Genomic DNA, 13,065 nt, shown 5'->3' on the forward strand with positions numbered 1-13,065 from the left:
TGCTGTGTGGGAACGCGATTGTCTAATGATGATACGACAATATTGCGTTTGACCGCAGCGCAGAGATGAGATTAGGTATCAACAATTAATTCATTGTATGTATCAGCTAAATGCAAAAGTCAAAATAATTCACTATTACATATTACTAATGAATAGTAAAACAGAGTGGCATGCCGTTTCCATTTTTATTAACATTTATTAGAGTTCTAATTTTGGTTTGGTGCTGACGTCGAGAAAATTTTCAAGGAACTGTAAACTATATCATCACATACATCTACACTGTTGGTGATAGTGCGGTAATAATCCGTTCGACCGCAGTGCCGAATCAATTTCAACAATCAATTTGTTTCATGTATCACCTAAATGTACCAAATACGTATTCACTATTACAGATTACTAATAAATAGAAAAATAACTGTTTAATTATTTTGAAATGGGTTGAATCATTTGGATTGTTGAATTGGTGATACATGAAATAAAGTGTTTGTTGATAATTTCAATTGGTCTCTGACGTTGGGCGGATTTTTGCAGAGGCATATAATTGCTGTCGATTAGCTGTATTTTGGGAAAGAATAAGATTCATATCCTAGAACTTGGCAAATATAAGTTTCCTATCAGCCGGGATATCGTTCTCTTTAATCGTGCATAACTTAATTCTAATACTTGCAGATTTTGGTTCGCTATATTTCCAAACGTCCCCGATACAGTCAACATTATTTTTGAAAAAAATCAGGGTTGTTGAAAAACTCTGAGTTCCTTCACATAATACTTGGTATTACATCGAATGTTTCAAAAGTCAGTCCGAACAGCTGAATGAAAGACTAAGTATCGGGTCTGATAAGTTTACTAGTTAACTTATACAACCTTCCACATAAAAATAATGATTAGATCTCGTATGAATTTCTTACCTCTCACTAGAGTATGCCAACTGTATCGACGTTCGGTAACTATTCAGTTTTTATGCCATTCGAATTGACGTCGTATATACTGTAAGCCGACATTTATTTTTTTCAATTCTGAAGATGAAGACATATTTTGACTTCCGGAACTTTAAGATATCTGTAAAATTTTTCATTCATTTTATATATACCATTTTTTTGCTGTCGAAGATTTTGGAGCATTTTTGTAAAATAACGCGCCTGTGATGCCATTGTGGTATATCGAACTTCATCAATCCAACACATTGTTTCATTCAAATATAATCGAGTACTAACAACCCAATCGTCCAACGTTTATTTATATCGATTAAATTTCATCGATTAGTATTACAAGTGAAAAATTTATACTCGATTAACTATAACGCGTGTCTTAAATGTGCTTTTTTTGTTTCAGGCCGATGTGGCGTAAAGAGCCCCTGTGAGCAACTCTGCTATGAACTTCACGATGGAATGTATGAATGCGATTGTAAAGAAGGCTTCATTCTCCGGGAGGATGGGTATAGTTGCTATGGTAAGAATCAACTTCTTAAAGAAACCCAATTGGAAACTGGGGACAAATTTCCAATATCAAAACTTAATTTTTCTCGTAATTACCGACAAAGAAAGTGAATATTATTACCAGGATAAAAATGTAACGGATGGTCAAAGTTTTGTGTTAAGTGGGGTTAGGTCAAAAGTGAGTGGGACTATTCGATCCTCCACCGCACCGGTTTATTGTGGCTTACACCTATTCACACTCACACTCGACTCAGCTTTTTAACGAAGCCGATTTGTTTGTATGGTGAGTGGTCTTTCAGATCAGATGGTGAGACTACGGATCCGCCAAACTCTGAAAATCTGATTCTGTCCTCAGCGGGGCAGGCACATAGTGGCGCGCTCTGCTGTTTCATCATTTTCCAAACAGAGGCGACGCAAACTGTCTTCGGACAGTGTTAGTCTTTGAATATGATGATTCAGATGACAGCGACCTGTGGGGGGGCCTGTTAGACATCGTAGTTTATCCCTACTGTAAGTCCAACAATTGTTTGGTATCAAACTTTGAAGGGTGAATAAAAGCCTTGGAGTGAGCCAATCCTGGAAGATTCTGCCAGAAGTCCATAAATCTTCTTGCTACCCAGATGTTCAATGTTTGTTTGGCAAAGCCTAAAGCGATGCCAATAACAGGTTCTGGTCCGATGAAGCTGTCTTTCTATCGAGGAGAGTCGTTTTTGGCAATTTGCTACCAATTTGAACGTTGCTTGGTGGGATCCAAGAGCTTTCAACGCCGCTTGACTGTCCGAGAATATTTTTATTGACTTGTGTATGAGGTTGGATTCTTCCAATCTCTCCGCACAAACTTGAATAGCATGAATTTCCGCTTGAAATACAGTCGCATATGTTCCTAGGCAGGTTGATATCACTGTCCTGGGTCTACGACTGAAAATACCTGCACCAGAACCTTAAGATGTGAACCAACAACAATTTGCTCTTAGTATTCGCTTCTTCCGGAGGATCCAGTTCTTTCTACTTGGGAACAGTACTTTATAAGGCAGTTCGTTGTTGATAGTTGGAGGCATAAGGCATTCCCAGTATGCTGCGACTTCCAGTGTCAACCAGCAGTCTGTTGTACTCTGCATTAGATTGATTTGTGTAATTGGCAATGTGTACAAGTCTTTATGCAGCTCTTTTAGCCTCTTCCTCTAGACAAATGTAAAGAGGTAAATTGAAAACGATCTTTACGGCCGCTGACGGTGTGGTACTGATGGCACCACTGATGGCCAGACTAGCCTGTCTCGGTAAGCCAGAGAGCATCGCCTCAGCCGTTTTCTTTGAACCCTTCGGTCACAAGGCAATTGCTCCATAAGTGCTCATTGGTCTGACAATCGTCACATAAATCCAATAGATTAGTTTGGAACCTGAACCCAAAGTTTTACCACAAATTCATCGACATGTCTATAGGGACAGTCTGACTTTGTGTAAACTTTTTTCCAAGTGTGCGTTTCAGGTGAGTTTTTTATCAAGTACAATGCCAATATATTTCACCTCTGTTCCAAATGGAATGACCTCAACATTGAGGAAAAGTGGCGTTAAATCGTCCACGTTCTTTGGAGGCAACCCTTCTCCACGTGGTCCTTGATGACAAGGTCATCTGCATGATCTTGCATATCTACTTTTCTTCTGTCGAGGGTATCCAGCAGGAGTGATTACAGAAGGGGAGATAGTACCCCACCTTGAGGGCAGCCTCTGGTGACCCTGAACCTAATGGCCTCGCCTTGAAGAGTCGTAGTTGCAGTTCTGTTACCAGCATGGCATAGATTCGACCAGTTATGGTCGATCCTATGCCTTTCCTAGCCAGGGACGAACCTATAGATTCAGGTGAAGCATTGTCAAATGCTCCTGCACTATAGAGAAGTACAGCAACCGCAAACTCCTTCTTGTCAAGGAATTGGAAAATTTCGTTTACAAGGTTGTTTGATGCTAAATCTGTCGAATTACCGGTTCTATATGCACACTGGTGATTATTCAGATGGGCTACATATAATGCCACCCTCCTTATTCGTCCGTCTAGTATCCTCTCAAGTCCTTTCAACAGGAAGGATGTGAGACTGATTGACCGTACCGAGTTAGGGTTTGGTCTTTCCGACCAACTTTAGGTATATATTGCTGTCAACCAACTGTGTGGTATATAGTTCCACACAAGACTAGCTCTATACAATTTTATGAGAATAGGTAAAGTTATTTTCAGTCCGTTTTGAAGAAGAGCTGGAAATATTCCATCCTCTCCAGGAGATTTGGAAAGCTGAAAGGACTCGAAAAAAATGTTCAAATGTCAATATGGATGTCGTTTCCAGCTGATGTGGGGGAGATGGAATTTAATTCTTGCAACAATTCAAGTATAGACCTCTCTATTTTGTTACCAAATAGATGAAGGCAATATGCTTTATAACAGGAATGAGCAACCTTTTTTTTCGACGGGCCGCACATTAAGTAATAGTAATAAACATTAGAATAGGAAAATATGCAATTCAAAAAGAGTTGAGATTTCGTATACAAATTTCAATGCAAAATAAAGACAAACAAATAAAAACGAATTTATTTGAAATTCTTAAAGAGAAATTTGGCACTGTTTTTTCGACACAAGCTGGTCAATATCAGCCGGAATTGATGGGGTAGCTACACGTACGCAGCTTCCTGATCGTGCATCATTCATTCCTGATAGGTGATCATTTTTTATTAATTTCATGGTTAAAAATTTTTTAAAAGTGTGGAGGCAGATTTTGGTCGGGAAATTTTGGTTTTTGAAGGATGATTTTTCCAGTTAATCATTCCAAGTTTTTCTGCGAGCGAGTGTTATATTTGTTTATATTTACTCACTGAAATTATATAAAATTTATGTAAAATAATGACATTAATGTTACGTAAAAATCAGGTTGTATTTGTGGCGGACATTTCGCCATACTAGGGATGTAAGTTTTACGTAACATAGTTACATAACACGTATCATCAGTTATGTAACATTCATGTCAATTTTACATCATTTTGTTTGCTGGGATCGCACTTCCGAACAGAAACATCATTTACTTTGCATTTTTCGTCAAAAGCGAAAATTTCTCAGGGCTCACATGAGATTAATAAAAATTTTCAATTTTTAGTGAGAAAAATACATTTTTCAAATCGGTATTATTCTGCATGACGATCACTTCCATTTGAAAGTCTTCGGAAACTGTATCCACATCAATATTAAAAGGCGAGAAAAACATTTGCATGGAAACCACTGTCTTCTCAGCTTTGAACGTTTGAAATTGTAATTGGAATTTGTTGATTAAAATGTCTCTATATTATGGATATTTTTGAGGAGTAATAACGTTTTATAATTCTAAATATGGAAAGTTAGACACACTATTCTGCAAAAGATGCTGTTTCCATAATTTTGATTTGCGCTCGTAGCCCATAATTTTATCATACAAATTGTGAATAAACTGTTCTTTGCCATGAAGTTTATAGTACGCAAATCAGTTCTGAATTTCTTGAAGCATCCTTAATGACCTTTTCCGATTCTGGTTCGAAGACTTGACTGATGTGTAGTAAAAGTATACATAAAAATAAGAGTCATTTAGGAACAATTGAAAAGTTCAGACGAAATTTTCTCAAAAATGATAATGATGAATACAATTCACTGCAATCAATGTAGTTCTGCCGACACTTCCGTCAGTTGGTTCACAGCATACACAAATTTTTCATTCCATCCACCAGCATCACATTACACATTCATTCATGAATAATTTGAGAGGAGTATAAGGTTCAACCTATTGATTTAGAAGTGAACTTATGTTTGAACAGTTTGGTGAGATAATCAATTATCCAGTATCTGTTGGAGTTCAGATTTTAAAATCGATTTCAAATTCTCTGTTGGAATCTCTGACATTGAACACCATTTAGCAGCAAATATTCGTCGTCTATCTGGTAACTATTCCAAAAGTACTCTCTTGATATTTTTTTGTGAAACAGTCTGAAGGATCTGTGCAATTGATGACTTGTTTATTTTGTGGAAATTCATGATCATTTTAATGATTCGTTTCCCAGTGGGGCAGGCACTGCTGTTTCATCATTTTCGAAACAGAGACGACACATACTGTCTTCTGACAGTCCGAGTCTCTGCATATGATGATTCAAATGACAGTGACCTGTAAGAAGGCCTGTTAGACATCGAAGTTCATCCCTACTGTTTGTTATCAAGCTACGGAGGGTGAATAAATGCCTTGGAGTGAGCCAATCCTGAAAGACTCAGTCAGAAGTCCATAAATCTTCCTGCCATCCAGGTGTTCAATCTTTGCCTGAAGCGATGCCATTGACAGATTCTGGCCCGATGAAGCTGCTTGCAGCATCCTCCTTTGTAACTTAGTTAGTAGCCTCATTGCCTTCCAGGTCAGTATGACCAGGAATCCAGACCAGAGACAATCTATTTTTGGCAATTAGCTACCAGTTTAGATGTTGCTTTGTAGGAGCCAAGAGCTTCCAAAGCCACTTGACTGTCCAAGAATATTTTTATTGACTCATATATGAGGTTGGATTCTTCCAATCTCTCCGCACACAATTCAATAGAGTAAATTTCCGCTTGAAATACAGTCGCATAGGTTCCTAGGCAGGTTAATATCTCTGTCCTGGGCCTGCGACTGAAAATACCTGCACCAGAACCGGAAGGTGGTTTTGATCCATCTGTGAACCAACAACTATTTGCTCTCAATATTTCCTTCTCCAGGAGGATCCAGTCCTCTCTACTCGAGAACAGTACTTCATAAGGCAGTTCGTAGTTGATAGTTGGAGGCATAAAGTCAGAGGTAAGAACCAGAATGCTGTGACTTCCAATGTCAACCAACAGTCTGTTGCACTCTGCATTGAATTGATTGGTGCAATTGGCAATGTGCACAAGTCTATATGCAGTCCATCTAGTCTCTCTCTCCAGAAAAATGTGTAGAGGAGGTAGATCTAGAAGGATATCCATGGCCGCTGACAGTGCGGTACTGTAAAACTACTGTAACATTTGAAATCTGAAAACGAAGTTATATAGGTTGTTTCTAGGTGAGCTGAAATAGGAGGTAGTTGAATGAACAAGGGTGACAACTATAGAATTCAACAGTTGATATTATAGAAATTACCGGGGGCGTCAAACTTATATATTCAAGAGTGAAGATCTACATCAATCGAGTTGTTCGTTCAGAGGGATATATTTTGGGGTTCTTATTGATTCATTGTTCTCCATGGCTTCCAACAAATTCATTTTCTTTCCTTCATTATATTTGTGTAGGATTTTGAGATTATCGTTACTCGTCTTGTGTTTTGATTCTTGTAGATGGTCATACATTGTAGATTTTCTGTCTAAACAGACGTGCTCATGGATCCTTTTGTGTGAATTTCTACCGGTTTGGCTTATATATACTGCAGAACATTCACCACACTCTATTCTTCATATATCTGATATTGTCGTTTGGGTTTTGGGTCAGAAAATATTTAGAATTACTTCTCTAAATAAAAAACAACAACAGCTTTCATAAGTAATAATAATTTAGGCAGAATTCTGTTTAATGCAAAACTCAAACGGGATAAAAAAATCAGGTATATATAGATCTAGTGTGGAGAATGCTTTACAGTATATACAGGCCACAATGGTAGAAATTTTGACATAAGGTTCCATGAACAAGTCTGTTTGGATAAGAAATCCACAATGTATGAACATCTACAAGAATCAAAACACAAGATAAGTAAAGAAAATCTCAGAATATTACACACAAGTAATAAAGGGAAGAAAATGAATTTGTTGGAAGCACTAGAAATTAATGAATCAATCAAAAACCCGAAATATATATCCTCAACTCGATTTATGTAGATCTCCACTCTTGAATCCATGAGTTTGACAACCCCGGTGATTTCTATAATCTCCAGTGTTGAATTTTATAGTTGGCACCCTTGTTTATTCAACTGCCTTCCCTTCCAGCTCACCTACAAACTCCCTATATAACTCCGTTTTCAAATTTGAAATGTATTAGTTAGTTTTATACTTGATGATGGTATAAAACCCGAAACCAGTCGTAAAATAAAATAACTAGTGGAAATTAATGAATCGAAGAGGATTTGTATTGAAGTGTATAATATTTTAAAATTCTTGCAAAGCGCTTTCGACTTTCGTCATCATCAGTGCTCACTTGTCAGGCATCAGGAAGTATCAAGATAAGATACTTTGACTGAACCACATGGCCTGAATCCAAAAATGTATTTTCTTGGCTATAAGCCTATTTTGTTTTATATGATTTAAATATTACAATGTACAATTCACTTATCTTGATACTTCCTGTTGCCTGACAAGTGAGCACTGATGATGACGAAAGTCGAAAGCGCTTTGCAAGAATTTTAAAATATTATACACTTTAATACAAAACCTCTTCGATTCATTAATTCAAATAAGTGTATTCAGCTTTTCCAAATCCTTTTAGTGGAAATTAGACAAGAGTCAATATGAAGGATCTATTTTGATCCTTCATGTATATAAAGTGAACACATTCTGAGGTACTAAATAATTATCATATCTCAAAAGTTGAGCGAATCAAAAATTTTATTTGGAGGAATTGATTGGGGTGAAAACCAGATGTATTCTATGAAACTATATTTTTTTTGGCAACGTCCTGAAATTTGGTTAAAACATAATCAGAAATCCCCAACAATCGTCCTTATAAAACAGTCACATATACATCTTATTATGAACGAAATTGTTCAGAACTCTTTTGATTTATTTGTAGGCGTCTTACAGAAACCATCAAATGACCAATATTTTGCAGCTAAAATGTTCATCAGAAATAAAATTCAACACATATGAGAGTTCTACGTGGCTAAAAATCACTACAACTCATATTTTCACCGAAATAACTGATATCTCACCAACCAATGGAAATTTCTGTTTCATTTTTCAGAAATTAACTCTACAGCCTCACCACCGTCCATAGAAGACTCACAACTCACTGGAGTGGAAGACATCATCTACCAAAAAGACGCCGTTATCGACGCCATGGAGTTCTCCATTTCCAACGCCACCACAGATTCTAACGAAATTCCTCAATACACCCCAAATGCAACAACCACGTCACCGAACAGACTGAATTATACCACCCAAGCTCCAAGGCTCGACCAAAAGCTGACCTACAATGGTTCTCAGTCTAGGGTGACTAAACCGATAGCTACTGTGAAGCCGTGTCCTTTGGATTGCGGTCCAGGAGGAGGGTGTTCTTTAGAAAACTCTGAAGAGGATCCTTCCTGTCTGTGTCCGCTCGGACGGAGCGGAGAGAGGTGTGATGTTGGTGAGTAATCAGAATTTTTATATTTTTCAATGGCTGCAACTAGAGCTCCAAAACAAAGTCGTGGCGATTAAATACCAGCCAGTACTCTTTCAACTCACCATAGGTATCATCGGTGGTGCTAGGCTGAACCAAGAATGTACTGTTGTTATCAACAGGCTTTGTGGCATGGACTAAGCTTCGATATCGACCAGCGAATGCGGTTCGACTTCTAATATTTTTGGAAATTTCGATTGTGAGAAAGTCAGTTACAAACAGAGCTTAAAAAACAGCATTAGTGATCCATTACCAAACAGAACTGTTCTATATCATCTATCTATATCATCAGCTGTGGTTGGCACAAATCTGAGAACACGTAAGCATTGACGTCTCTTCTCATCAATAAGTCATTTATGTATCTATAAGATCATTAGAAGATGATTAATAGAATAGACCTCCCAAAAATAGACGAGTTTTGTTTTGCTAACTCATATTCGGATTTTTTCTTTATGGTAAGTAGAATCCACTAATACATTCGTGTTCCATCCACTCTTAACACCCATGATGAAATTATTGGTAGATCTGAACAGCAGTGTGATAACGGTAGAGAAAGAAAACAGTAGAATTTCGTTCGACGGTCGAGATCGATATTTGTCTTTGCAACAAATCGACTTTGACAACCCCCTTTTGCCAATAATATTCGTGGCTCGTGTCTTCTTTTAAGATTCAAAGGTTTTATAAAAATTAATACTTTGTGAACTTCCATATTGCCGATATCCTGAAAGGGAGTATCGGTCTGGCCGGTAAGAGTAGTTTCGCGCCGAAAAGAGTGGCATCAAAAATTAAAATTTTATTTCATGATTTGAGTAGACTAACTTAGTTATACTCTATAAAAAATTATTATTGGAATTTTCATGAGATGAATGAAACATTTTTTACTTTGTAAGGTAATCATTCTTTTATTTTGCTTTTTTTTTCATTTAGATCAATACGTAACCTCTTTTGCTGAGCAGCGCATATTTGAACATCGGTTCTAGGAAAAAGGTAGAAAGAATTACCTCTCCCAAAATCATGCGTCATATGACATCGGTAGTTCTCAGACAAGACAAAAGTTCGTCATTTGGGAGCCACCTAACTTATTTTGAGAAAGTTAAGATGGCTTTTGATTTATGCAACACAAAAACAATCATTTTTTGGTGGTGTTGTCTATATGAAACATACTTTATGCACATAAGGTGAGTAAAAGTTGAAAATACATAAAATGGTTCACTCTTTACTCTTTACTCACAAAGAGATTAGAGTGCCATATTCCTTGAAACTACACTACCAAGAGTGAAATTCAAATCATCTGAAAGAACATTTCTTTCGAGCCAGTCTCAACTCCCTACACTGTAGGTTAATGGACTGACACCTATCAGAAAACAACTACTACCCTAACTAATACCACGAAGGGCGTTGGATTATATTCGATAGGTGTCAGTGCAGGATTCTTCACTGAAGTTATTCCTGCATATGCTGTTAGCGATACAACTGCCGCAGTAGATTTCAGTAGATTTTCAATTATTGGAACATACTTGCAGACCGGTTTCGGACTGTTTGGCCACTCGACAGTGCAAGGTAGTATGTATCATCAACATGAAGTCGATGATTTCCGATAATTGAAATATGAATTCATTCAGAGTATCATTCCTCGAACTAGGCTGAAGCGGACAACAAACAACAGGTTTGTCATCGCCCCATTTGCCTGTGAATGAGGTAACCAAATGCATATCCGAAATTTATCCACTGACACCTATCAGAAAACAACTACTCCCCTGGCTAATGCACACTCTCTATATGTGAGAACAAAATAAATTCGTCGGAAACACCAACCACTGCTAAACTGATTTTGAGATTGAACTGAGTATTTTTTTTCTTGAATAACTGTGCAATTTGAGATGATTTTTATTATTTTGCATACATCTTCTCGTTATTTTTCAGCTAGGAAAATGTTGTCAAATCAGGTCACAAATAAGGTGAAAAAATTAGTCAAGAAGATGAAATCTGGTTTTTCTAATATCATTTCAAAAAATTTCATTTTTTTGCAAAGAATTTTTTTTACATCATGCAAAACAGTTATGAGCTCTTCACTGATATCAACATCAAAACTGTTTCTCATGTGGATTAGTTCAATTATTTTAAAATAGTTTCAAGCGTCGACTGTTTACTGTTGACAAAAATGTTCAATCTGTCTATGATGTTTTTGAGGGGCCCTGTATATTGATTGGCAATAAACTGATAACAATGAATATATTTTCGGTGGGTTCATCGTCAAAAGATATTTATTCTGACTGATATTCCTGGGAGATATTTCAGTTTCAAATTCTTCATCTTATTGACCAACAAACACATCCTGAAAACTATAACCTAAAAAACAAAACAATTTGCAGCTTAAGTACGCAAATGTAATCAATCGGAGTGTCCCTGTGGGAAGTTTTTACGACGTGTGATTTCGGAAATCTTTGGGGAGTTTCAGCCCGTGGGTCCTGTATTCAGTCTCAACTCAGCAGTCATTCTCCAATTTCTTTATCGAAGTTAATCACCAAGCCTCAATTCATTGTCTTTAACAACTTCTTTCATTTCATCGAACATGATGAGATTTATGATACTCATTCGGCATTTAATATTAAAGAGAACTTTATGATCCTTAGAGATGAGCAATTGGATTAATTTACATCCAACTATTGTGTATAGTGCAATCATATTCAGAAGATTTTTTTGAAGGACAAAAAACAAGCACAACACATTTGATTTGAATGGCTGGAGAATAAATCCATTTGCAAAAACATTCCCAGGAAGTTTATTCCACATAAACGCAGTTTTTGAGGTGAAAGAGTTTTCAAATAGTGAAGTTCGAGGTGTATTGAGTTGAACTCCAAAACGATGAGCAGCCAGAGTGCGTCGCGTATTTCTGATATGTAACGCTCTTGGTGAAATCAAATATGCCAAGTCACTTGAACACCTCCCGTGAAAGTATCTATAGAAGAGAGACAAATCTCCAACCTTTCTTCGATGTTCCAGGCTATCAAGGTTGCACGTAATGTTTGTGTCGTCAGGCGGATGGCTCTTTTCTTAATGGAATCCAGCAACTTCAGGGTATGTTTAGGAGCAGAGTTCCATACATGAGAACCAAAGAAGGTCTTATCTGAGCTTTATGAAGCATCAAAAGTTGCTGAGGTGTATATAGTTCTCTGGTTCGGAACAGTCTCTCAAGTTTTTGGGAAGCAGCCTTTGCAATTTGAGCGACATGATCGTGCCAAGACATATTGGTGTCCATTTTAACCCACAACAAACTTATCGAAACAGAAAGCAGAATTGTCTGACCAGACATTATTATATCCGATTCGGATACAGTTATCTTCTTGGTTGTTGTGGCATTGAAATGAACCTGTTTACTTTCACCCCAATTCGAATTCACTTCAAGATTCTCATTAAGATATGCAACCTCCTGCTGCCGGTGAAGATGTGCCTTCGTAGCCGATGTCCTGGAATCCAAATGGAATAACGAGACAAGTGTGCTGTCATCAGCAAAGCAATATATTGGATTCTTGGTTTTTTCCAATGAGTCGTTGATAAATAATAAAAAGAGGCCAACCCTCAAGCCACACATGGTCAAAGGCCTTAGAAATATCAAGCGCAACAGCTCTTGATTCTCCATGTTTCTCAATTGCGTTATTTCAAATATGAGTGACATACGATAGAATGACTTCTGTTGATCTTTGTTTCCGGAAGCCATATTGATGATCGCTCAAGATGTTGATGCCTTCCAAATATTTGAGGATATGATGATTCACGACTTTCTCCATGATTTTTGATATCATTGATAGCAAAGCGACTGGTCTATAGTGATTTGAAAGATTTTTCTTGCCCTCTTTGGGAGTAGGCTGAACGCGAGCAATCTTCTAACAAGAAGGAAAACTCCCTTTTTTGTAAGACAGGTTGAAAAGTCTGCAAAATATTTAATATGAGCAAAATCGCTTAAAGAAGCGAGTTTGCTCATACATTAAAATGAGTGAAAACAGGGTAAAGACTATGTGTAGTGATACACAAGATATAGAATTGTATTTTCAGTGGTTGGTCAAAATTATATTTCATATCATATTGAACTCAAAATCATGCATTTATCAATTTTAGGTTATACGAATTCATCGAGTTATATTTCTAAATTTTAATTGATTCAGAATATTGCTAGAGAAATTATTGATGAATATTATTAATGATTTTTCCTTAAGTGTAGGTAATCAATGTTCATGTAGAAGTGGTTGTTGAGAAAAGGATTTATTTTC

At 37.0% G+C, this 13,065-nt stretch overlaps 1 protein-coding gene across 1 annotated transcript in view; it reads left to right on the plus strand.

Annotated features, from left to right (window-relative positions):
• The window catches only part of LOC111515053 (pikachurin), a 314,492-nt gene that overhangs the window by 78,460 nt on the left and 222,967 nt on the right, over positions 1 to 13,065 (plus strand). The window contains 2 exon segments of the mRNA XM_074186004.1: positions 1,333 to 1,449; positions 8,381 to 8,764. Of these exon segments, the coding sequence (XP_074042105.1) occupies positions 1,333 to 1,449; positions 8,381 to 8,764 (501 nt within the window).

Source organism: Leptinotarsa decemlineata, unplaced genomic scaffold, assembly GCF_025532065.1.
Source record: "Leptinotarsa decemlineata unplaced genomic scaffold, Ldec_3_MD MMD2_tig00078422_RagTag_RagTag, whole genome shotgun sequence".
Taxonomy (NCBI): domain Eukaryota; kingdom Metazoa; phylum Arthropoda; class Insecta; order Coleoptera; family Chrysomelidae; genus Leptinotarsa; species Leptinotarsa decemlineata.